The sequence below is a fragment of the Oncorhynchus kisutch genome, linkage group LG26 (genome assembly GCF_002021735.2).
Source record: "Oncorhynchus kisutch isolate 150728-3 linkage group LG26, Okis_V2, whole genome shotgun sequence".
NCBI lineage: Eukaryota > Metazoa > Chordata > Actinopteri > Salmoniformes > Salmonidae > Oncorhynchus > Oncorhynchus kisutch.
The window spans coordinates 29,803,426-29,830,604 of record NC_034199.2 but is presented as its reverse complement, the minus strand read 5'-3'; the positions used below and the strand labels follow the sequence as shown (position 1 = coordinate 29,830,604).

Genomic DNA, 27,179 nt, shown 5'->3' with positions numbered 1-27,179 from the left:
ATGGCTCCCAGTGTGTGTGGTGTGTCTCTGGCTGTGGTGGTGGTGTTAGTGACCCTGGTGTCTCCTGGTGGTGCCTGCCCTCGGCCCTGCTCCTGCTACCAGCCCACTGAACTACACTGCACCTTCAGGTCCCTGCTCACCATACCACAGCTTCTACCACAACATACACTACACATCAACCTAGGGTAAGGCTTGTGCAAATAAATATACAGTGCCTTGCGAAAGTATTCGGCCCCCTTGAACTTTGCGACCTTTTGCCACATTTCAGGCTTCAAACATAAAGATATAAAACTGTATTTTTTTGTGAAGAATCAACAACAAGTGGGACACAATCATGAAGTGGAACGACATTTATTGGATATTTCAAACTTTTTTAACAAATAAAAAACTGAAAAATTGGGCGTGCAAAATTATTCAGCCCCTTTACTTTCAGTGCAGCAAACTCTCTCCAGAAGTTCAGTGAGGATCTCTGAATGATCCAATGTTGACCTAAATGACTAATGATGATAAATACAATCCACCTGTGTGTAATCAAGTCTCCGTATAAATGCACCTGCACTGTGATAGTCTCAGAGGTCCGTTAAAAGCGCAGAGAGCATCATGAAGAACAAGGAACACACCAGGCAGGTCCGAGATACTGTTGTGAAGAAGTTTAAAGCCGGATTTGGATACAAAAAGAATTCCCAAGCTTTAAACATCCCAAGGAGCACTGTGCAAGCGATAATATTGAAATGGAAGGAGTATCAGACCACTGCAAATCTACCAAGACCTGGCCATCCCTCTAAACTTTCAGCTCATACAAGGAGAAGACTGATCAGAGATGCAGCCAAGAGGCCCATGATCACTCTGGATGAACTGCAGAGATCTACAGCTGAGGTGGGAGACTCTGTCCATAGGACAACAATCAGTTGTTTATTGCACAAATCTGGCCTTTATGGAAGAGTGGCAAGAAGAAAGCCATTTCTTAAAGATATCCATAAAAAGTGTCATTTAAAGTTTGCCACAAGCCACCTGGGAGACACACCAAACATGTGGAAGAAGGTGCTCTGGTCAGATGAAACCAAAATTGAACTTTTTGGCAACAATGCAAAACGTTATGTTTGGCGTAAAAGCAACACAGCTCATCACCCTGAACCTACCATCCCCACTGTCAAACATGGTGGTGGCAGCATCATGGTTTGGGCCTGCTTTTCTTCAGCAGGGACAGGGAAGATGGTTAAAATTGATGGGAAGATGGATGGAGCCAAATACAGGACCATTCTGGAAGAAAACCTGATGGAGTCTGCAAAAGATCTGAGACTGGGACGGAGATTTGTCTTCCAACAAGACAATGATCCAAAACATAAAGCAAAATCTACAATGGAATGGTTCAAAAATAAACCTATCCAGGTGTTAGAATGGCCAAGTCAAAGTCCAGACCTGAATCCAATCGAGAATCTGTGGAAAGAACTGAAAACTGCTGTTCACAAATGCTCTCCATCCAACCTCACTGAGCTCAAGCTGTTTTGCAAGGAGGAATGGGAAAAAATGTCAGTCTCTCGATGTGCAAAACTGATAGAGACATACCCCAAGCGACTTACAGCTGTAATTGCAGCAAAAGGTGGCGCTACAAAGTATTAACTTAAGGGGGCTGAATAATTTTGCACGCCCAATTTTTCAGTTTTTGATTTGTTAAAAAAGTTTGAAATATCCAATAAATGTCGTTCCACTTCATGATTGTGTCCCACTTGTTGTTGATTCTTCACAAAAAAATACAGTTTTATATCTTTATGTTTGAAGCCTGAAATGTGGCAAAAGGTCGCAAAGTTCAAGGGGGCCGAATACTTTCGCAAGGCACTGTATATATATATACCCCCCCCCCCATTGGCTGATTCTGTTTCTCTCTGGTATTTGAAAGGTTCAACAGTATCAGCAGGATCCCAGACAGCTCATTAGCTGGTCTGAGGAGGCTGGAGCAGCTGATGCTTCATGGGAATGACATCCGTGAGATTCCTGACCGAGCGTTCCAAGATCTGTCCTCACTTCAGGTACTGAGGCTTATAGAGTTGACATGGAGAGGAGAGGGGTCAAATGAGCTAATGATTGGATGCAAATGTCCATAGTTCTATTGAGCTTAGGCACAGTCTGCTATTGTATTTTTGTGTTCATTTGACTCACATTGATGCATATGTATTGTTGTTTATAACTGGAGGGGTTTATACCATGTATTTTCAATTATCATTCATTCATTCATTGCTCCATCCATCCATTCTTTCCCCCAGGTCCTGAAGCTAAGTTATAACAAGCTGAGGGAGATCTCAGCAGAGAGCTTCTCAGGCCTGTCCTCACTACTGCGCCTCCACCTGGATCACAACCAGCTGCAGTTCCTGCACCCCCAGGCCCTGCTCCGCCTCCCCAACCTCAGACTGATCCGACTGCAGGGGAACCGGCTCCACCAGCTGCACCCGCAGGCCTTCTGCACTCTGTCCCTACTGCAGACATTCTGCTACTCCACCCTCAGGTGGGTTTTCGTGTGCCTTAATTGTGCATTTATTAATCTATTCACTCTTAGTCTTAGGTCACACCTAACAGTAGTGCACTAGAGTAGTGCACTGCTTAGGGAATAGGGTGTCATTTGTGACTGGACTATCCCCCTCCTCTCCCAAGGCATCTGGATGTGTCCAACAACAGTCTAACTATCCTGCCTAGGGACACACTGAGGACTGCCCCTCTTCTGGAGTCCCTGGCTCTGCAGGCCAACCCTTGGACCTGCGATTGCAGCATGGCTTGGATGCAGGCCTGGAGCATCTCTCACCCAGGTGCCTATGACACTACACTAACCCCTAATCCTATACAGAGTCTTAGGGGTGAAACATTCACAAATATACATTGGTTCCCGGTCATATCAGCCCGTGGGAAGATGCTTGAGGTGCTTCAATATTGATGCGCTACAGATGGCTATATAGGTCTGCTAACATAGGACTAGTGAAAGCCAGCAAGTATTTAAGTGTTTTTAAAATATATATATATACTGTGTATATATATATACACTGCTCAAAAAAATAAAGGGAACACTTAAACAACACAATGTAACTCCAAGTCAACCACACTTCTGTGAAATCAAACTGTCCACTTAGGAAGCAACACTGATTGACAATACATTTCACATGCTGTTGTGCAAATGGAATAGACAAGAGTTGGAAATTATAGGCAATTAGCAAGACACCCCCAATAAAGGAGTGGTTCTGCAGGTGATAACCACAGACCACTTCTCAGTTCCTATGCTTCCTGGCTGATGTTTTGGTCACTTTTGAATGCTGGCGGTGCTTTCACTCTAGTGGTAGCATGAGACGGAGTCTACAACCCACACAAGTGGCTCAGGTAGTGCAGCTCATCCAGGATGGCACATCAATGCGTACTGTGGCAAGAAGGTTTGCTGTGTCTGTCAGCATAGTGTCCAGAGCATGGAGGCGCTACCAGGAGACAGGCCAGTACATCAGGAGACATGGTGGAGGCCGTAGTAGGGCAACAACCCAGCAGCAGGACCGCTACCTCCGCCTTTGTGCAAGGAGGAGCAGGAGGAGCACTGCCAGAGCCCTGCAAAATGACCTCCAGCAGGCCACATATGTTTATGTGTCTGTTCAAACGGTCAGAAACAGACTCCATGAGGGTGGTATGAGGGCCCGACGTCCACAGGTGGACGACGTCCACAGGCCCGACGTCCAACACCGTGCAGGACGTTTGGCATTTGCCAGAGAACACCAAGATTGGCAAATTCGCCACTGGCGCCCTGTGCTCTTCACAGAGGAAAGCAGGTTCACACTGAGCACATGTGACAGACTGGAGACGCCGTGGAGAACGTTCTGCTGCCTGCAACATCCTCCAGCATGACCGGTTTGGCGGTGGGTCAGTCATGGTGTGGGGTGGCATTTCTTTGGGGAGCCGCACAGCCCTCCATGTGCTCGCCAGAGGTAGCCTGACTGCCATTAGGTACCGAGATGAGATCCTCAGACCCCTTGTGAGACCATATGCTGGTGCGGTTGGCCCTGGGTTCCTCCTAATGCAAGACAATGCTAGACCTCATGTGGCTGGAGTGTGTCAGCAGTTCCTGCAAGAGGAAGGAATTGATGCTATGGACTGGCCCGCCCGTTCTCCAGACCTGAATCCAATTGATCACATCTGGGACACCATGTCTCGCTGTCCAGGAGTTGGCGGATGCTTTAGTCCAGGTCTGGGAGGAGATCCCTCAGGAGACCATCCGCCACCTCATCAGGAGCATGCCCAGGCGTTGTAGGGAGGTAATACAGGCACGTGGAGGCCACACACACTACTGAGCCTCATTTTGACTTGTTTTAAGGACATTACATCAAAGTTGGAACAGCCTGTAGTGTGGTTTTCCACTTTAATTTTGAGTGTGACTCCAAATCCAGACCACCATAGGTTGATAAATTGATAATTTTTGTGTGATTTTGTTGTCAGCACATTCAACTATGTAAAGAAAAAAGTATTTAATAAGAATATTTCATTCATTCAGATCTAGGAAGTGTTATTTTTGTGTTCCCTTTATTTTTTTGAGCAGTGTATATATACACAGGTGAAGTTGGAAGTTGTTCATACACCTTAGCCAAATACATTAAACTCACAATTCCTGACATTTAATACTAGTAAAAATTCTCTGTCTTAAGTCAGTTAGGATCACCACTTTATTTTAAGATTGTGAAATTTCAGAATAAGAGCAGAGAGAATTATTTATTTCAACTTTTATTTCTTTCATCACATTCCCAGTGGGTCAGAAGTTTACATACACTCAATTAGTATATGGTAGCATTGCCTTTAAATTGTTTAACTTGGGTCAAACACTTTAGGTAGCCTTCCACAAGCTTCCCACAATAAGTTGGGTGAATTTTGGCCCATACCTCCTGACAGAGCTGGTGTAACTGAGTCAGGTTTGTAGGCCTCCTTGCTCACACAAGCTTTTTCAGTTCTGCCCACAAATGTTCTATTGGATTGAGGTCAGGGCTTTGTGATGAACTTTGGAAGTATGCTTGGGGTCATTGTCCATTTGGAAGACCCATTTGCGACCAAACTTTAACTTCCTGACTGATGTCTTGAAATGTTGCTTCAATATATCCACAATATTTTCCATCCTCGTCATGCCATTTATTTTGTGAAGTGCACCAGTCGCTCCTGCAGCAAAGCATCCCCACAACATGATGCTGCCACCCTCGTGCTTCACGGTTGGGATGGTGTTCTTCGGCTTGCAAGCATCCCCCTTTTTTCCTCCAAACATAACAATGGTCATTATGGCCAAACAGTTCTATTTTTGTTTCATCAGACCAGAGGACATTTCTCCAAAAAGTACAATCTTTGTCCTATGTGCAGTTGCAAACTGTAGTCTGGCTTTTTTATGGCAGTTTTGGAGCAGTGGCTTCTTCCTTGCTGAGCGGCCTTTCAGGTTATGTCGAAATAGGACTTGTTTTACTGTGGAAATAGATACTTTTGTTCCAGTTTCCTCCAGCATCTTCACAGGGTCCTTTGCTGTTGTTCTGGGATTGATTTGCACTTTTCGCACCAAAGTACCTTCATCTCTAGAGACAGAACGTGTCTCCTTCCTGAGCGGTATGACGGCTGCATGGTTTCATGGTGTTTATACTTGGGTACTATTGTTTGTACAGATGAAGGTGGTACCTTCAGGCATTTGGAAATTGCTCTCAAGGATGAACCAGATTTGTGGTCTCAAAAACAATTCTGAGGTCTTGGCTGATTTCTTTTGATTTTCCCATGATGTCAAGCAAAGAGGAACAGAATTTGAAGGTAGGCCTTGAAATACATCCACAGCGACAGCTCCAATTCACTCAAAATATGTCAATTAGCCTATCAGAAGCTTCTAAAGCCATGACATAATTTTCTGTAATTTTCCTATTTGTTTGAAGGCACAGTCAACTTAGTGTATGTAAACTTCTGACCCACTGAAATTGTGGTACAGTGAATTATAAGTGAAATAATCTGTCTGTAAACAATTGTTGGAAAAATTACTTGTGTCATGCACAAAGTAGATGTCCTAACCGACTTGCCAAAACTATAGTTTGCTAACAAGAAATTTGTGGAGTGGTTGAAAAACAAGTTTTAATGACTCCAACCTAAGTGTATGTAAACTTCCGACTTCAACTGTATATTTTTTTAATTATATTTTTTAGTGGGTACTGCAGCAACCTCAGCACCCCTACTTCCCACGGCTATGCCCCAAACCGATCCCAATGTAACAAATGTAGCTCAAATGACTCCATTCCAACTTGAAAAGTACAAGAAAGAGGATTTCAACACTCACCCTCTCAGATCGTCCTGAAAGCATATCAGTTAGAAAGAGAAGAGCATTCCTGAAGCATTATTTTCTTTAAATATAATTACATTTCTGAGAAATTAAGGTAATTGATTGCACCCACATTGGCAATTTTAATTGAACGATTCATTTCAGATGAGGCTGGTAGGATAAACTATAGGAGGATGGGCTCATTGTAAGGGCTGGAATGTAATTAATGGAACGGTATCAAACGTATGGAAACCACAGGTTTGACTCCATTTAATTTATTCCATTCCAGTCATTACTATGAGCCCATCATCCTATAACTCCTCCCACCAGCCTCCTCTGATTCATATTCTCTTCAATAAATATAGAACCTAATCCCATCCTAACAACCTGTATACAGTATCAGTTCTCTATGTCTGACAAGTAGTATGGAGCTGCTGCTTGGAGTATTGCTTCTTCAACCTTGTAATCCCTGTGAATCTGGTGATGTTGTTTTCCCCTGTTCAAAGAAATTAGCCATTGAAGTCACTTGTATTCTTTACCATAAATTAATGTGAAAGTACCTCGTTTTTCCCACTAAATGCTGCTGTTCCTGCTACTGCCACCACACCCTTTTATCCATTTAGCTGATTTATTAAATGGAACACCTACTTTTCTTTGCAACTTTGGGTAGAAAGCCAATAGCTTTTGCTCATTACGAAAATAAATGGTGTGGTCAAGCCAGTCCTCCATGAAAGTAATTCAGTTTGTCCTTCTCTTAGCAACCTAATGCTTAAACCCAACTCTCCTCGAATAGTCCAAACAATGGCAGCTCTCTGAGAGGGCTATCCATATGGTGCAATTCTCATGTGAAGACTTTTCCTACAAGCTCAAAACTTTGATGGAGAATTGGGCTAGTGATAAAATGTTGTGACAACCCTAATAAACTAATACAATTATAAACCATTGCATGGCAGTCATAGGTTTTTAATAAAATGAAAAGAAAATATCTCTATATGTAGTGTGATTAGTGAAATGTTCCATTAAACCCAACCTGATACCATTACAAAACATTGAAGACCTTTGGAGACCATAATATTGAAACAATTAGAACTGCTGTAGCTTAATGGTTTGCTTGTTCGCCAATCACCAGGAATGGTCTAACTAATCCAGACCTTTTTTAAGGAAATAAACCATACACAGAGGGGCCGTTTCCTGGACATAAGTTAAGTCTAAGAGATGGACAAGCTTAATTGCTTTCATGGAGGACTGGTTTGAATTGCGAGGATGACCACACAATTTATTTTCATCATGAGCTGTTGGTTTCCTACCCAAAGTTGGAAAGAAAATGTTGTGGTATATTTAATTAACATAAGAGACCATCAACATTGATTAAATGGTATGGTGGCAGTAGCAGGAACAGCGGCATCTAGTGGGCAAAACTTTGGTACTTTCACACTAATTTATGGTATAGAATGCAAGCGATTTGGCTAATTTCTCTGAACAGGGGAAAAAAACATCCCCAGATTCACAGGGAGTACATTATAAAGGTTGAAGAAGCAATACTCCAAGCAAAAGCGCCATACTACTTGTCAGACATAGAGAACTGACACTGTATACTGGTTATTGGGGTGGGATTCCTCATGTCTTACTCATTGTTAGGAAGAAATATGGTGTTAGTTACTATATTTATTGAAGATTATATGAATCCTATCAATTAAAATGGCCAATTTGGGTACAATCAATTAGCTTAATTTCTTTATTTTTTTAATGAAAAAAAATAATGTTTCAGGAATTCAGATCTTATCTGTTGCTAACTACATAAACGATTTCAGATGGTGGGTGTCATGGCTTGATAAAATCACATGGAATGACTGTGTCCTCTCCTTCAGTGTCAAACTAAGCATGTAATTATGTTGACAGTCATTGATCTACAAGTAATTTTCCATGCCGAAAAACCCCAGGCAATATCAGTAGCCTAGTCAAACTGCGTGCTGTGCACAGCTATGTGCGCTGACCAATGAAAGATAGGCCATGATCTGGCACAATTGCACGTCACCTTCAACATTCAAATTTATGCAAAATGGCTTTTGCAATATTAGGCTTTATTAGTTGAGTAACAGCCAATGTAATTTGCTTGGTTGTTTTTATTACATGTGCTATTGAAAATGGTCCAGGTTTAAAGTAGCCTAAGATACCACCGGGAAACACAACTCTCATCAGGCTATATGCTGATTGTGGTTTACATTCAATTTGATTTTGATTGTTCAGGTCCACCATCATCAAGTTTTGGTAGTTTTTTAAAACAATCAGTATATATGGTCATTATTAGATATACATGGTAAAGTTGATCATTTCATAAAGAGGACAGCAATCACTTTTGCTACACTTGATACCCGCATTGCATGGTCGAAGCAGGAGAAGAAGAGAAGCTCACTCCAAGTCAGTCAAAACTTCCAAACGATGAGTTGGGGGTGAAATCCAAAGTTGTGCTATATATTCATTTGCTATGTCATAGCACATTTTTAAGATAAATATTGATACATTACTAGCTCTAACACTTTTAATCTGCAAAAATGACAAAATAATTAGTGGGTGATTGTGATTTCAGATCAAAAGTCGGGGTCTCAACTCAGGGGCCTACATACAACACAGACATATACATCATTTACACACACACACACACGCACACGCACGCACTCACAAGCATGCACGCACACGCACACAGACTCCCAGCCCTGACCCCATATTTGGACCATACCCAATATGAACTATCGCAAACTACTGATTCAGACGATGCCCAGAAACCCCTGAGGGAAATGAGCCCATACTTTTTTTTGCCACTGCTCTGCTCTGTGCTGTTGACATCATGCCATTACAGAATGCAGGCCAGACAGTCAGACACTAATATGAATTCCAGCAGCATTTTTGGTGGTAACCTCATATACGGTGCATTCGGAAAGTATTCAGACCCCTTGACTTTTAACACATTTTGTTACGTTACAGCCTTATTCCAAAATTGATTAAATAGTTTTTTTTCTTCTCATCAATCTACACACAATACCCCATAATGAAAAGGCAAAAACAGGTTAAAATAAATAAACTGAAATATCACATTTACATAAGTATTCAGACCCTTTACTCAGTACTTTGTTGAAGAACCTGTGGCACCAATTACAGCCTGAATTCTTCTTGGGTATGACGCTACAAGCTTGGCACACCTGTATTTGGGGAGTTTCTCTCATTCTTCTCTGCAGATCCTCTCAAGCTCTGTCAGGTTGGATGGGGAGCTTCGCTGCACAGCTATTTTCAGGTCTCTCCAGAGATGTTCGATTGGGTTCAAGTCCGATCTCTAGCTGGGCCACTCAAGGACATTCAGAGACTTGTCCCGAAGCCACTCCTGCGTTGTCTTGGCTGTGTGCTTAGGGTCAATGTCCTGTTGGAAGGTGAACCTTCACCCCAGTATGAGGTCCTGAGCGCTCTGGAGCAGGTTTTCATCAAGAATCTCTCTGTACTTGCTCTGTTCATCTTTCCCTCGATCCTGACACATCTCCCAGTCCCTGCTGTTGAAAAACATCCCCACAGCATGATGCTGCCACCACTATTCTTCACCGTAGGGATGGTGCCAGGTTTCCTCCAGACGTGACAATTGGCATTCAGGCCAAAGAGTTCAATCTTGGTTCCATCAGACCAGAGAATCTTGTCCTTTAGGTGGCTTTTGGCAAACTCCAAGCAGGCTGTCATGTGCGGTTTACTGAAGAGTGGCAGAGTCTGGCCACTCTACCATAAAGGCCTGATTGGTGGAGTGCTGCAGAGATGGATGTCCTTCTGGAAGGTTCTCCCATCGCCACAGAAGAACTCCGGAGCTCTGTCAGAGTGACCATCAGGTTCTTGGTCACCTCCCCGACCAAGGCCCTTCTCCCCCGATTGCTCAGTTTGGCCGGGCGGCCTGCTCTAGGAAGAGTCTTTATGGTTCCAAACTTCTTCCATTTAAGAATGATGGAGGCCACTGTGTTCTTGCTGACCTTCAATGCTGCAGACATTTTTTGTTACCCTAACCATGATCTGTCCCTCAACACAATCCTGTCTCTGAGCTCTATGGACAATTGCTTGGTTTTTGCTCTGACATGCACTGTCAACTGTGGGACCTTATATAGACAGGTGTGTGCTTTTCCAAATCATGTCCAATCAATTGAATTTACCACAGGTGGACTCCAATCAAGTTGTAGACACATCTCAAGGACGATCAGTGGAAACAGGATGCACCTGAGCTCAATTTTGAGTCTCATAGCAAAGAGTCTGATACTTATGTTGTCACGTTCTGACCTTAGTTCCTTTATTTTGTCTTTGTGTTATTTTTATTTTACCTTTAGTAGGGTCAGGGCTTGAGTTGGAGTGGGCAGTCTATGTTCGTTTTTCTAGGTTGTGTTTATGTGTTTGGCCTGGTATGGTTCTCAATCAGTGGCAGGTGTCGTTCGTTGTCTCTGATTGAGAATCATACTTAGGTAGCCTTTTCCCACCTGTGTTTTGTGGGAGCTAGCACGGCAGCGCAAAAGGGACGAGAGGCAGCCCCAAAAAATTATTGGGGGGGGACACACGGGGAGTGTGGCTAAGTCAGGTAGGAGACCTGAGCCAACTCCCTGTGCTTACCGTGGAGAGAGGTGGACCGGGCAGGCACCGTGTTATGCCGTGAGACGCACTGTGGTCCCAGTGCACAGGCATAGCCCGGTGCGTTACATCGCAGCGCCTCGTATCAACCGGGCTAGAGTGGGCATCGAGCCAGGTGCTATGAAGCCGGCTCAGCGCATCTGGTCTCCAGTGTGTCTCCTCGGCCCGGGGTACAAGGCACCAGCCCTACGCACGGTGTCCCCGGTTCGCCAGCACAGCCCAGTGCGGTCTGTTCCACCCCGCCGAACTGGCCGGGCTACGGGGAGTATCCAGCCAGGAAAGGTTGTGCAGGCTCGGTGCTCGAGACCTCCAGTGCGCCTCCACGGTCCGGTCTATCCGGTGCCTCCTCCACGCACCAGGCCTCCGGTGGCAGCCCCACGCACCAGGCTGTCTCTCCGTCTCCTTCCTCCCGCCTGTCCAGCGCTGCCAGAGTCTCCCTCCTGTCCAGCGCTGCCAGAGCCGCCCGTCTGTCCTGAGCTGCAGGGCGCCACTTAAGTGGGCCAAGACTATGATGGAGTGGGGTCCACGTCCCGCGCCAGAGCCGCCACCGCGGACAGACGCCCACCCAGACCCTCCCCTATAGGTTCAGGTTTTGCGGCCAGAGTCCGCACCTTTGGGGGGGGAGGGGGGTGTACTGTCATGTTCTGACCTTAGTTCCTTTATTTTGTCTTTGTGTTAGTAGGGTCAGGGCGTGAGTTGGGCTGGGTAGTCAATGTTCGTTTTTCTAGGTTGTGTTTATGTGTTTGGCCTGGTATGGTTCTCAATCAGAGGTAGGTGTCGTTCGTTGTCTCTGATTGAGAATCATACTTAGGTAGCCTGTTGAATAAATTGACATGGACATGTACCACGCTGCATATTGGTCCGATCTCTCCTACTCCTCTCAGACGAGGACGAAAAGGTATTTTTGTTTTCTAAAAACCTGTTTTCACTTTTTCATGATGGGGTATTGTCTGTAGATTGATGAGGAAAAATATAATTTCATCAATTTCAGAATAAGGCTGTAACGTAACAAAATGTGGAAAAGAGAAGGGGTCTGAATACTTTCTGAATGCACTGTATCTACAACAGAGACATCTCAGATAGAGAGAGAGAGTCGGAGCTGGAACAGAGAAATAAAGGACACACACCCACCCAGCCCATGCCCTGAGAACAACAGCTGCTGCCCAATGTACATAGACGTGGAATCTTTGGTCACTTTAATAATGGAACACTGGTCACTTTGATAATGTTTACTGTTTTACTCATTTCATATGTACACTGTATTTTAGTCAATGCCATCCTATTCAACTAATGCTGTATATACAGTTGAAGTCAGAAGTTTACATACACCTTAGCCAAACACATTTAAACTCAGATTTTCACAATTCCTGAGATTTAATACTAGTAAAAAGTCCCTGTTTTATGTCAGTTAGGATCACCACTTTATTTTAAGAATGTGAAATGTCAGAATAATAGTAGAGAGAATGATTTATTTAAGCTTTTATTTCTTTCATCACATTCCCAGTGGGTCAAACGTTTACATACACAATTAGTATTTGGTAGCATTGTCTTTAAATTGTTTAACTTGGGTCAAACGTTTCGGGTAGCCTTCCACAAGCTTCGCACAATTAGTTGGGTGAATTTTGGCCCATTCCTCCTGACAGAGCTGGTGTAACTGAGTCAGGTTTGTAGGCCTCCTTGCTAGCACACGCGTTTTCAGTTCTGCCTCCACAAATTTTCCCTAGGATTGAGGTCAGGGCTTTGTGATGGCCACTCCAATACATTGACTTTGTAGGACTCATTTTACTGTGGATATAGATACTTGTGTACCTGTTTCCTCCAGCATCTTCACAGGGTCCTTTGCTGTTATTGCTGGGATTGATTTGCAGTTTTCGCACCAAAGTACCTTCATCTCTAGGAGACAGAACGTGTCTCCTTCCTGAGCGGTATGACGGCTGCGTGGTCCCATGGTGTTTACACTTGGGTACTATTGTTTGTACAGATGAACGTGGTACCTTCAGGTGTTTGAAAATGTCTCCCAAGGATGAACCAGACTTGTGGAGGTCTCCAATGTTTTTCTGAGGTCTTGGCTGATTTCTTTTGATTTTCCCATGATGTCAAGCAAAGAGGCACTGAGTTTGAAGGTAGTCCTTGAAATACATCCACAGGTACACTTTCAATTGACTCAAATGATGTCAATTAGCCTATCAGAAGCTTAAAGCTAAAGCCTAAAGACATCCTTTTTTGTAATTTTCCAAGCTGTTTAAAGGCACAGTCAACTTAATGTATGTAAACTTCTGACCCACTGGAATTGTGATACAGTGAATTTTAAGTGAAATAATCTGTCTGTAAACAATTGTTGGAAAAATGACTTGTGTCATGCACAAAGTAGATGTCCTAACCGACTTGTCCAAACTATAGTTTGCTAACAAGAAATTTGTGGAGTGGTTTTAAAATGAGTTTAAATGACTCCAACCAGTGTATGTAAAATGTACCATATCAGAGCCCATGTATCCACATATGTGTAACGTATACACAAGGAAGCAGGTGCAGAAGGTGAGTTTAATAATCATGAAGATAATGCAAAACAGGAGAAGCGTACTGAATGTAACCAATACTGCCTGATTACAGAGGCTACTGAGGACTATATGAAGGAAAAGTAATCAGGATGGTGATGAAGTCCAGGTGTGCGTAAAGATGGGGATCAGGTGTGCGCAATGTGGGTTGACCCGGGGATGTGGAGCACCAGAGGGAGGGAGCAGGAATAGGTGTGACAATACTATTGAATCTTCATGAAAGGGAAAGAAGCACATTCCTACCTACCAGTGACAGTTGGTGCCGTTTAAGATGAGAAAGGACTTTTTTTTTTATTCATGAGCATGGCCTTATTTCTATTACAGCATATTGGATGACTGTCATTCATATTCCATTCACCCAGTTCAATGTAACAGCGATAGGTTTAGGCTACTACATGATACTCAAATTTTCCCTTTACCCATCATGAGGTTGGTACAACTTAGCCTATGAATGAAAGTTTAAAACACAGTGACACATGGACAGACAGTGACATATTCAATACCGCCTTGCACACTCTTGCCTGCATCTAGCTGATCTAGGTTGAAATCATTAGTATAACAGTTGCTAACGAGAGTTTCTATTGGACAAATTCAGGTATGTTTATCCCCATTTCGTTCCATTTGCTTCAGTTTAAGAAACGTTTTTCAACAGAATCGGTGGAATGTCCTTTTTTATTGTGTTATTGACAGTATGTCTGTTTGTCCCATGTGTAACTCTATATCATGTGTAAATGAGAACTTGTTCTCAACTGGCCTACCTGGTTAAATAAAATTAAGTAAAACAATGAGCACACCCCTGATCACGTGTAAACACAGGTCACTTTCATAGCAGCCTCGTTGTATTCCTTCTCGCATCTATGCACCCTCCTCTCACCCTTTCCCTTTGCTTGTGGACTTCAATGCACAACACATCAGCTATATGTGACCAGGTGAAAAAACCTTTCCAAGCCAAACCACATCATAACCGCTACAGACAGCCTACATCGTTGTCCCCATATTACCGAAAGAAACGGCATAGTCAATATAGCTAATAGACCTAACGCATTAGTAAACACGCTACAATCATGCAGTAACGTTACAGTTTACAGTCAGTAAGCAGTTTAGCACTTATACCGGCGGGCCCCAGTGCAATAAATTAGTCAAACCAAAAGCTTACCTTGACTTGGAAGAGTTTGAGTGTTGTGTTTGATAAGCATAGCCAGCTGGCTAACATAGCATCCTTCTGTTTGAGTAGGGTGTTGGAGTAGGCTAAACTAGCTAGCTGCATTTTCTAGTAAGTGAAACAAAGTAATAAAAAAAACAAATCTCTCTCTCTCTTGCTTCTCTTTCATTTTGGAATAAATTCATTTGTCTTTGTCAACTAATGTCTTTGTCTCTCTTTGAGTCAACTACTCACCACTTTTTATGCACTGCAAGGCTAGATAGCTGTAGCTTATGCTTTCAGTACTAGATTAATTATCTGATCCTTTGATTGGATGGACAACATGTCAGTTCATACTGCAAGTGATCTGATAGGTTGGAGGATGTCCTCTGGAAGTTGTCATAATTACAGTGTTGGTCTATGGAAAGGGGTGAGAACCATGAGCCTCCTAGGTTTTGTATTGAAGTCAATGTAACCAGAGGAGGATGGAAGCTAGCTGTCCTCTGACTACACCATGGTGTTACCCTAGAGAGTGCTGTTGAGGCTACTGTAGACCTTCATTGCAAAACAGTGTGTTAATAAATTATTTGGTGACGTGAATATATATAGTTTTATCTAAAACTGATAACTTTTTAAATGTTTTACAATTTTAATATTTATGGTCTGCCTCTTCTTCCTCTGAGGAGCCTCCACTGCTACCTACTGAGTCTCAATCAGATTCAATGGAATTGGGATGCTTATTTGGGTGAGGAAATACTGATTCTTCTCTTCTCTCTCAGGGGTGTTGAAATGTCCGGGGCCGCATTGCCTGGTCTGTGCCTCACCCAAACACATGAAGGGTCGTGGCCTTTTGCAGCAGAAAGACCTATCCTGCACCTCGCCTGTCATCTCCACCAATCCCAGAACCTCATCTCAGGAGGATGGCGAAGTTCAACCAATAGAAACCTTTAGAGAGGCTTTAGGCAACGCCTCCCTGGGGATGTCTGACCAACAGGGGAATGCTGTTGATCTGAAGTGTAACATCACACACTCCTCACAGACTCCAGACATTACCCCACCACATCTTTCCTCCTCCTCCATCCCCATCTCCCTCTCCCTCTCCCTCTCACTGGACTGTGGGGTGGATGGGCATGGCTATGAGAGGCTGTGGAGGCTGCTGGCCTACTACAGTGAGACACCTGTCAGGCTTCAAAGAGAAATAATGTTGAGTAAAGCCCCAAGACTTGCCTACAGGTATGAAAATACAGAAACACACAAGACACATTCCTGTGTTATTTTCCTCTTTACCTGTACAATTTTGTTGTAACCCCAACACATAGATCAAATCTGTCCTTTCTTCTCCTTCAGGTACAGACAGACAGCAGAGAAGGAGGGCTACTACCATACAGGGGTCAGGGCCAGTATTCAAGCCCAGCCTGCCTGGTTACTGCAGCCCCATGTCAGTCTAGAGCTCAACAGAGCTCAGTCCAGCGCACACAGGGTTAAACTGACCCTGTCCACCCTGGTGTCTGCTCCCCCAGACCCACCATTCCCACACTCCTGGGTCCTCATCCAGACCAACCACACCCACACAGCTTTTACTGCAGCTGCAGAGAGACAGATCCACCTGCCCTGCCCTGTCCTCAGCTCTATTGGAGACCTAAGCTCTGAAGACCACAGCCTCCAATGGGTTTTCCCAGATGGTTCAACAGTCTCCTCTCCCTACCGCAGCCCAGATGGTAGGGTCCGGGTGTCTGGCCAGGGGCTGGTCCTGCAGAGAGTGGATCACTCTGATGCTGGACTGTACTATTGCGTGGCCCGGGCGGGGGGAGATGTTGATGTCCTCCCCCTCCGTCTGGCGGTGGTAGAATCATCCAATCCTCCCCCAGGGGAGGAGCTAGGCCCGGCTGTGACTGGATTGGTTGGAGACCCTGTCAGTCTGCCGTGCGAGGCCTCTGGTACACCAAGGGTTGAGGTGAACTGGGTTCTTCCTGGCGGGAGAGTGGTAGGGAGTAGGAACGAGGCGAGGAGAAAGGACGAGGCAGGGGTTACTGTCTTGGCCAACGGTACCCTGTCTCTCCCCATCCCTGCGCTGGGAGATGCAGGCCTGTACCGGTGTGTAGCGGTGAACCAGTACGGTGCTGACTCTCTCTCCACCAGACTGACGCTCACCCCGCATCCTTCTGACACCTCATCACGTATGAGATATCCCATAAGGCCACAATCTGCGGCGGGGGTGTCCAACAGGGTACGAGCCCCTCTAGGGGATGAGGAGATTGAAGAGGGGGGGTCAGGACATGATGAGGGGGAGAACATACAGCCCACCAGGGCAGGTTACAACAGGACATGGCGTCCCCCCACCAGATCCCACATGGTGAGGGTGGAGGGAAGCAGACCACCCCAAAAGGGCAAGAAGCCCTTGAGGAGAGGCTTCCCTGTGGAGCAGAGGAGGAACAGGTTGGAGGGTCGGCGGAGCTTTAACCTGGCCAAGCACAAAATAGACCCTCAGAAATGGGCTGACCTGCTGACTAAGATACGTGAAAGGACTGCCCCTAAAATCACAGACTCCCTGTATGTACCACCCCCGACAAGAGCACATACTACCACCTCAGCCCCAACTGAAGCACAGACAACCACCTCAACCCCAACTGAAGCACAGACAACCACCTCAGCCCCAACTGAAGCTCAGACAACCACCTCAACCCCAACTGAAGCACAGACAACCACCTCAGCCCCAACTGAAGCACAGACAACCACCTCAACCCCAACTGAAGCACAGACAACCACCTCAGCCCCAACTGAAGCACAGACAACCACCTCAACCCCAACTGAAGCACAGACAACCACCTCAGCCCCAACTGAAGCACAGACAACCACCTCAACCCCAACTGAAGCACAGACAACCACCTCAACCCCAACTGAAGCACAGACAACCACCTCAGCCCCAACTGAAGCACAGACAACCACCTCAACCCCAACTGAAGCACAGACAACCACCTCAGCCCCAACTGAAGCACAGACAACCACCTCAGCCCCAACTGAAGCACAGACAACCACCTCAATCCCAACCAGAATACAGACAAATAGCAGACATACAGAAAGCAATCACACAACCAGAACAAATCCAAATGTATTGGACTCAGAGGCTGATACCTCAAAGAGTTCTTCCATAGATGTCCTCAGTCTACAGGAAGAGTGGTTAAACCTCACCCATACATCACTAATCCCAGATCTGCTAACAAAGGATAGAGTGGCCCCAGAGACACCAAACACTTCAGATTCGAGCAATAACTTCCCCCAGAAACCTAAGTCAAACACAGACACAGAGACAGGGACAGAAACAGAGACAGAGGGTTCTCTTAAAAGCACAAAGCCAACCTCCAATGTCAATTACACTAGCGCAGAGGAAAGGAGACAGAGTGTTATCCCTGTAAGGACTACAGGTGAGGGGGAGAGGACTGGAACAACATACTCTGGAAAGGTAATGTTCTCCAACTCTGTTCCGTCGCGACCCAGAAGCCCCTGGAATGCCAGCAATAGGCCTGGCCAGAGGAGACGCATCAACAGACTCAGAGGACGACTCATGCCCCCAGGTCCAACCTCCCCTCTCCAGAATAACTTAAGTCCCACTACCACCAGAGCAGCACTTACAAAGCCCAGGAAACTGACAGCACCTGCTACAACCATTACTATAAGCACTACTACTACTACTACTACTACTACTACTACTACTACTACTACTCCATCCTTAACTAGGATCACTGCTCCATCAAGCACATCTGTCTCCCCCCCTGTCTTCCTTTCTGCCTCGCCCCCTTCGCCCCAGACATACACAGACAGGGTGACTCACTTAACAAACACTGCTGCTCGGCTCCCTGACAGGTCCCAAGCGACTATCACACACACACGCACACACACTAGCATACACACAGGCAAACATACACCCACAGTCACTCACAGTCACACAGAAAAACAGAGTTATGCTATAACAGACGGTCAGGTCTTGGCCACTCTAAAAGAACAGGATCCATCTGTCTTCAACCAACACAACCCAGAGGATGTCAAAGCAACTACCACTCGGTCTGGAACCACACCAGGTGGAACAACACCTACTGGTACTGAGAAAGAACCCAGTGAGATAGAATCCAGTGAGATAGAACCACTCTACCCAGAAACCAAGGAAGAACTCAGTGAGATAGGACCACCAGCAACTGAAAAAGAACCCAGTGAGATAGAACCACCAGCAACTGATGAAGAAGAACCCAGTGAGATAGATCCACCAGCCACTGAAAAAGAACCCAGTGAGATAGAACCATCAGCAACTGATCAAGAACCCAGTGAGATAGAACCACCAGCAACTGATGAAGAACCCAGTGAGATAGAAGCACCAGCAACTGATGAAGAAGAACCCAGTGAGATAGAACCACCAGCAACTGATGAAGAACTCAGTGAGATAGAACCACCAGCAACTGATGAAGAACCCAGTGAGATAGAACCACTTTACCCAATCACCGAAGAAGAACCCAATAAGATAAAACCAGTCTATCTAGCACCTGATGCACCAGAGGAGAGACAGCCAGAGTCAGAAATAGACAGCTCTTTTTCATCTACAAAACAACTACTGCCCCCAACTACAGCTAATACAGCAGCTATCACTGCTTCAGCCATCACCTCCTCTACAGTCATCACCTTTATTAGAAGAACTACCACTATAACTATTCCTACAACTACTACCACTACACCTACAACTACTACCACTATTCCCACAACTACTACCACTATACCTACCACTACTACCACTATTCCTACAACTACTACTACTATACCTACAACTACTACCACTATTCCCACAACTACTACCACTATTCCTACAACTACTACCACTATTCCTACAACTACTACCACCATACCTACAACTACTACCACTATACCTACAACTACTACCACTATACCTACAACTACTACTACTATACCTACAACTACTACCACTATTCCTACAACTACTACCACTATTCCTACAACTACTATTCCCACTCCTACTACCACTCTTACTAGTACAATAGTCTGGAGGAACCCAGGAGTAAACTCCATCCCAGACTCACATGGTAGTCGCTACCGCCCCCCATCTTACCCCACCTACTCGCAACACTCCAGCAGCCGGCACCCCTATGTCATCACTAGGCCTGACCCAGTAAGAACTCCACTTCAAACGCCACCCCCTATAAAACACACACCCTCTCTACCACACCCTATCAAGCCCAAACTTCTTCTCCCAGACATTTTAGAGATCCCTTCCTCTGTAGTCCCCACCACCAGAGCTCCCTTCAGCTCCCCAAAGACCTCCCCACCCACCACAGACAGTCAGGCTGGACTCAACCCTGAGTCCACTCTTCCTCATTCCCCTCCCGCGTCTCCAGCCCATAGTGTGACTGCCCAACGCCCCCCTCAGACCTCCGTCTTGCGTGTCCGGCCCCGTATCGCTCCCCCTCACATGCGCCCCATGTCTGTCCCAGCTGAGATTGATGCCCTCCTGCCCTGTGAGGTCATTGGACAGCCTCCTCCAACAATCACCTGGACCAAGGTCTCCACAGGTACGCTACACACACTACTCTCAGTTATACAAACAATACATTCTACTGTCATACACAAAATGTACTTTGTCATACCCACACTTTACTCAATACATTCACTATTGCCACTCTTACACACAATATGCCACTCAATATGTATTCCTGTCTGTCCCAGGAGCTGTGATGTCACTGGACTACAAGGCAGAGCGTTTCCAGGTCCTACCCAACGGAACCTTTCTCATCCGGAGCGTGCAGGTCCAGGACCGGGGGACATATATCTGCAGCGCACAGAACTCTGTGGGCCTGGACCGTGCCATGGTGACCCTGGAGGTCTGGTCCCACCCACCCCGGATTCAGCTACCCAACCACAGAGATGCAACGGTGCACCAGGGGGGTGAGGTGAGGTTAGAGTGTCGGGCTCAGGGGGTGCCGGTTCCTCTGCTGTCCTGGGTGCTACCTGACCTCTCCGTTCTAACCCCTGACCCTAACCCCAACCCTGCGCTTGGAACTCACCCCCGGGTGTCTATATTCCCAAATGGTACTCTGCGTATCTTGGTGGCCGGCCCAGCAGACAGAGGACTGTATCGCTGTGTAGCCTCCAACCTAGCAGGGGCTGGCAGTCTGTCAGTCCGACTCCATGTGTCCTCTCTTCCTCCAGCCATCCAGGAGCCCAGAGAGGAGAAGGTAACCCAGCCCGCTGGTTTGCCTCTCTACGCCCAATGCTCTGCCCGGGGAGCTCCCCCTCCCTCCATCCGCTGGAGGACACCTGACGGCACCTTTCTGCTCCCCTCTCAATTCCTCAACGGGAACGTGTTTGTCCTCCCCAATGCCACCTTGTTGATACGCAAGCTAGCCACTAAGGACTCTGGGAGCTACGAGTGCCTGGCGACTAATGCGGTGGGCGGGGATAAGAGGACGGTGAGGGTGGAGGTGACTGGAGATGGAGGAGAAGTTGTCTCCATGGATAAAATGACCTTCTCTTCCATCAACAGTAAATTTGATCTCCCCCCCTCCTCCCCCGTCCTTAACCCTCCCCTCCCACCCTCCTCCCCCCTCAGTAAGGCTAGGATCCTCTCCACCTCTCCATCCAGTTCTATAGTCTTTTATGGTGAATCTCTGCTCCTTTACTGTTCAGCAACCGGCAACCCAGAGCCTAGAGTGGTGTGGAGGGTACCTGGCAAGAAACTAGTGGATGCCCGTTACAGGTGCGTGTTTGTCCTTATTGATTACCAATCTTTTTAATTGAGTACAGGACCGCCCCCCTTATAGTGGAATGCACAAGGTGCAATTTCGAAATGTTGTTGTGCATTAGCAGTTTTTCTCTTGTTATGTCAGTCACTGACAGTCACTCAATTAGCTCATGTCAGCAAAATATTTGTAGATTGGTAAATTAGTCTAGCCTGATATCTAAACTTAGTTAAATAACCAACCGTGGCCCCCATTGATTTTTTTAGTCACTCTCACCCAGATATAATATAAAATACTGCAAACATTTATGTCCGCCCTATGGCAAAATGGGTAGAATTGCATGAATTTAGTTATAAAATTGCTAAATCTTCTCTCCACCTCATTGAAAATTTGTGTATAATTAACGCAAACTTGCTTTAAAACTGCAATAATTTCTCCCACACATGCCCCAGGGCAAAATGGGTGGAATTGCAGGAAAGGAACTCCAAAACTTCTCTCCGCTGTCAAAAGGCTAGGGCTATCTCTGACTGCATGTCAGACTCGCGAGCCACTGCGGTCCCTCATGAGGAGTTCAGTTTTTTGTGTCCCCCACCCCCATCAAAGTCGCCCATTCCTGGTCTAGTTTGTACAAAACATTAGGAACACCTCGCTAATATTGAGTTGCACACCCTTTTGCCCTCAGAACAGCCTCAATTCCAATGCTTCCCACAGTTGTGTCAAGTTGGCTGGATGTCCTTTGGGTGGTGGACCATTTGGGAAACTGTTGAGTGTGAAAAAACAGCAGCGTTGCAGTACTTGACACACTCAAACCGGTGCGCATGGCACCTACTACCATACCCTGTTCAAAGGCACTTCAATCTGTTCTTGCCTATTCACACTCTGAATGGCAAACATACACAATGTCTCAATTGTCTCAAGGCTTAAAAATCCTTTTTAACCTCCTTCGTCTCCTCCCCTTCATCTACACTAACTGAAGTGAATTTAACAAGTGACATCAATAAGGGATCATAGTTTTCACCTGGATTCACCTGGTCAGTCTATAACCAAGTTTCCATCGACAGTTTTCATGCAAGTAAAGTGATATAAAAACAAAATCACGACAGCTGGAAAGGAAGTTTCGGTGTAATTGTATAAATGCAGACAGATCATTTGTTCGTTGGACATGGTGGTGTCTTTTTGTGTCTGTAAAATTAATTGTGCAGGAAATGGTGGTAGAATAACCATCACATTGAGGTAAATTTGGAGTCATGCAATGATATGGTGTGAGGTCCTCCCACTACGACTCTGGAAACCATGCAGTTTATTAGGCTACAGATGAAATAACTTATGAACTTCACAGGGTGGTCAAATTGCACGGTGATCTTGACGCTCCTTTCCAATAAATATCGAGGTTCTTATTCTGGTGACAAGATGATCGATCCTTGACTGCCATTTGACAAATAAAAATATTCTAGCTCTTATCCATAACAATCTCAATAAGTAGACGAACCAGCCAACACACAATACCGACACTGTATCTGCGAACTGTTGGCTGGAGCGTATGTGATGAGACCAGAGTTGACACATTTGCTATTTAAGGCAACCGTTTTTGTGGCAAAGAGTTGAAAATGCGATGGAAACACATTGAACTTTAGATTTTGATTTGGTACATGAAAACTTAAGCGAAAAAGTACATTTTGTGTGAACTATGTCATCACCCACTGATTTCTATACACAACAAGTCCATTTGTTGGAAACATGCCACTGATGGGAAAATTTAGATCTTTTCTTAATGCAGATTCTAGAATAATTGCATGAAAATCTGTTACTGTGACGGAAGAAAACCTAGCTACTGTCATGGAAAGAGCAGTTGTTCCTAATGTTTTGTCCACTCAGTTTCTGTATCTTGTGCTTATCTAACCTCGTCCTCTCTGGGTTGTATTTCCAGTTTTGACAAGAGGATAAAGGTGCACAGTAATGGAACGCTGTATATCCAGTCCGTGACGGAGAAAGACGGGGGGGACTATTTATGTGTCGCGCGAAATAAGATGGCTGACGATTTCCGCCTCCTCCAGGTCACCGTGGCAACAAAGCCTGCTAAGATTGAGCCAAAGCAGCCATCCAATCAGAAGGTGGTATCGTACGGAGCAGCTCTAAAGGTAGACTGTCTGGCGACCGGCCAGCCCAACCCCGCGGTAAGATGGAGCCTCCCGGATGGAACCTCAGTGAAAAGTGTCCTGTTGCAGGTGGAAGAGAGTGGGAGGCGCAGCCGGCGACTGGTGGTTTTTGACAATGGAACACTGTTCCTCCCCTCGGTGGGGATGGGGGAGGAGGGGGAGTATGTTTGCCACGCTGAGAACCATGGGGGGAGGGACACTATGAGTGTGATGGTCAAAGTCCTCGCCTCACCTCCCTCCTTCCCCAGTACCAAATATGAGGTCATCAAGGTGCAACAAGGGGGCGCAGTGGCTCTGAACTGTGGGGCTAAAGGAGAGCCTGTCCCGACGATCACATGGCTCTCTCCAATGAATCGTGTCCTCCCAGTGGAAGCATCAGGTCCGGTTGTGGTGCAGCAAGACGGGTCCTTGGTGATCCAGGGGGCTAGAGGGGCTGACGGAGGAAACTACACCTGCCGAGCCAGCAATGCTGCTGGGGAGAGGAGCAAGGTGATGGGGGTGGAGGTGATGGTGACACCACCCAGCTTCACTCTCAATGGGGCTGGGGGTGGGATCAATGGGGCAGACAGACAGATAGCTGTTGTTAGTGGTAGTGGACTGAGTGCTGTGATCTCCATCAGTCAGTCTGCAGGGAGGGATCATAGGGTCAGTGCAGGTAATTGTGTCAGTAATAATGGAGACTGTAAAGTAGGGGACCAAAGGGTCTCAGCAGTTAGAGGCCAGACAGTTCTTCTGCCATGTCCATCCCAGGGCTTCCCTCCCCCCCACCTGGCCTGGTTGCTGCCCGGTAACGGGGTTCTCCCGGTGCCCTACTATGGCAGCAGACTCACCGTGCACCGCAATGGAACACTGGAGCTGAGGGGGGTGAGGGCAAGCGACTCCGGCATGCTGGTGTGTGTCAATCGTGGCGAGAGGGGTGAGGCTCGGATAATGGTACACCTGGATGTCTCAGACACAAAGGACATACCTCACTCCAGAGGCCCAGTGACCACCGAGAAACGTTTCCCAGTAGGCCCAGTTAGCAAAGAGCAACCGCGCCCAGTAGGCCCAGAACAACCTCATCCAGTAGTCCCAGTCAGCAGAGAGAAACTTCGCTCAGGAGGCCCAGACAGAGAGGACACACCTCGCCCCAGAGGCCCAGTGACCACAGAGAAATCTCACCAGGAGACACCTCGCCCTACAAGCCCAGTCACCAATGAGAAACCTCACTTAGGAGGCCCAGTCAGCACAGAGAACCCTCTGCCAGGATTCCCAGTCCAAGGGGGCACACCTCACCCAAGAGGCCCAGTGCCAGAGGCAGGGAGGAGTGTTGTCCTGGAAAGGAAGCCTGTGGTCACCAGCATATCAGGCTCTCTGGTCAGCATCATCAACGGAGACAATCTACAGCTACCCTGCCCCCAGACAGACAGCCCCAGTCAGGGTTCCAGCCAGACAGAGTCTCTGACCTGGAAGTTGCCAAGCGGGGTGGTCGTGTCTCGGGGCCAGGCGGCAGGGACGGGTCGGTACTCAGTCCTGGATGACGGGACTCTGACGGTGCAGCAGGTATCTGTGTTTGACAGGGGGACCTACTCCTGCCGATCCACCAATCAGGACACATCATCTATCCTGACAGTTCCAGTGATTGTCATTGCCTACCCTCCTCGCATCACCAACGGACCCCCTCCCCTCACCTACACCCGTCCTGGTGTTGCCGTTCAGCTAACCTGCTACGTCATAGCAACCCCCAGAGCGACCATCACCTGGGAGATGCCGGACCAATCCCAGCTCAGGGTCACAGGTCAGGCCCGTCTCTATGGTAACCGGTACCTGAGTCCTCAGGGTTCCCTGGTGATCCAGAACCCGACCAGCAGAGACACAGGTTTCTACCGTTGTTCTGCACGGAACGTCATCGGAACTGACACCAAGGCCTCTTATCTACATGTGATCTAACATAACACACACATCATTTTTGCCCAAAGAAACTGCAAAGTTGAGTGTAGAAGATACTGTTCAACTAAAGACTGAGGTGTTGATTAAAGATTGTAAATAGAGATAAAAACAAACACATGCATCTTACAGCCAGAGTGTGTTAAAGATGTACATGAAATCAGCAGCTGAGAAGCACCAGCATCCATCATCAATAAATAAAGTGTCAACACAAACTATACCAGGCTTTAAGAGCATCAGCTCTCAAAACACGTCATGCAATAGAACACATTCAGCTCTGTATCACAACCTGTATGTTTATGTCAACCTGCCCTATTTATCTTGTTGTATAGTTGTGTACTGTTGAGCAGAGCAAATGTTTGATAGTGGTCACAGAACTGCTCCAGTGATAGTTCTGTGGAGCCTCAGGGGTCTGCAGCCCTCTGTGTCTGCAGCTCTCTGTGTCTGCAGCTCTCTGTGTCTGCAGCTCTCTGTATCTGCAGCTCTCTGTGTCTGCAGCTCTCTGTGTCTGCAGCTCTCTGTGTCTGCAGCTCTCTGTGTCTGCAGCTCTCCAACCCTGCAACCTCGACCACTCTTCCAGTCATAGGCTATACATACGTCCCAGATCATGTCAAATAAACACAACAGTTACCAAGTCTTTGAAGATGGTATTTGTAGTAATTACATATGTTTCATATAGAGTAGCATAGATTTTTGTGTGGCTCCAGTGTTACATTAAGTATGTGTAATATCCATGTGAAAGCTGATATCATTCATGTTTTCATTTCATTTAAATTATTTGTCTGTAAAGACTTTGATGTAAAGTTGTTATGTTGTGCCTCTTGTCATAAAGAGAGAGATGTACTGTATATCTAATCTCTCAATAGCCTTTTTAAGTTATGCTTTATTTTCAACTGCTTTATTTGATAAATAAAGGAGAAGAGGAATTCAGTCTGCTCATCAAAACGTGGTTGTGTGGATGTATGTTTGTGTGTGTGTGTGTGTGTTTGTGTGTGTGTGTCCTGGGGGGGACAGAAACTGGGTTTGTTTAGGAACATCAGGCTTTGTATCCCATGACTCTCAGCAGAAAAACCAGGAAAGGACAGATAAGTCGTGCTTATAACATCATCACACTAACACTTCCCGGGGAGTCCATTTTTCAAAACAGTTGCTTCCTCCATTACTCTCTTATTAGACAGTTATCAACTCCATTACTCTCTTATTAGACAGGTATCAACTCCATTACTCTCTTATTAGACAGGTATCAACTTCATTGCTCGCTTATTAGACATTTATAAACTCCATTACGCTCTTATTAGACATTTATCAACTCCATTACTCTCTTATTAGACATGTATTAATTAAATCACTCTCTTATTAGACATTTATAAACTCCATTACTCTCTTATTAGACATGTATCAACTCCATTACGCTCTTATTAGACATTTATCAACTCCATTACTCTCTTATTAGACATTTATAAACTCCATTACTCTCTTATTAGACATGTATCAACTCCATTACGCTCTTATTAGACATTTATCAACTCCATTACTCTCTTATTAGACATTTATCAATGCCATTACTCTCTTATTAGACATGTATTAATTAAATCACTCTCTTATTAGACAGGTATCAACTCCATTACTCTCTTATTAGACATGTATCAACTCCATTACTCTCTTATTAGACATTTATCAACTCCATTACTCTCTTATTAGACATGTATTAATTAAATTACTCTCTTATTA

At 45.8% G+C, this 27,179-nt stretch overlaps 1 protein-coding gene across 1 annotated transcript; it reads left to right on the top strand.

Annotated features, from left to right (window-relative positions):
• On the top strand, positions 1–26,393 carry LOC109877779 (matrix-remodeling-associated protein 5-like). The gene is made up of 10 exons (XM_031806046.1): positions 1–185; positions 1,898–2,027; positions 2,262–2,500; positions 2,647–2,798; positions 15,409–15,610; positions 15,977–19,403; positions 19,578–20,199; positions 20,354–21,129; positions 21,241–21,383; positions 23,294–26,393. The coding sequence occupies exons 1-10, from the start codon at positions 1–3 to the stop codon at positions 25,449–25,451; spliced, it is 8,034 nt and encodes a 2,677-aa protein (XP_031661906.1). The 3' UTR covers positions 25,452–26,393.
• Positions 26,394–27,179: the final 786 nt, after the last annotated feature.

What these genes read in the sequence shown, in the direction of transcription:
- LOC109877779 (XM_031806046.1), top strand. Translation starts at nt 1, where the DNA reads ATGGCTCCCAGTGTGTGTGGTGTGTCTCTGGCTGTGGTGGTGGTGTTA. An exon ending in GGCAACGCCTCCCTGGGGAT is followed by an intron (nt 15,611 to 15,976) that starts GTCTGACCAACA and finishes CTTCTCCTTCAG; the next exon opens with GTACAGACAGACAGCAGAGA. An exon ending in CTAGTGGATGCCCGTTACAG is followed by an intron (nt 21,384 to 23,293) that starts GTGCGTGTTTGT and finishes TTGTATTTCCAG; the next exon opens with TTTTGACAAGAGGATAAAGG.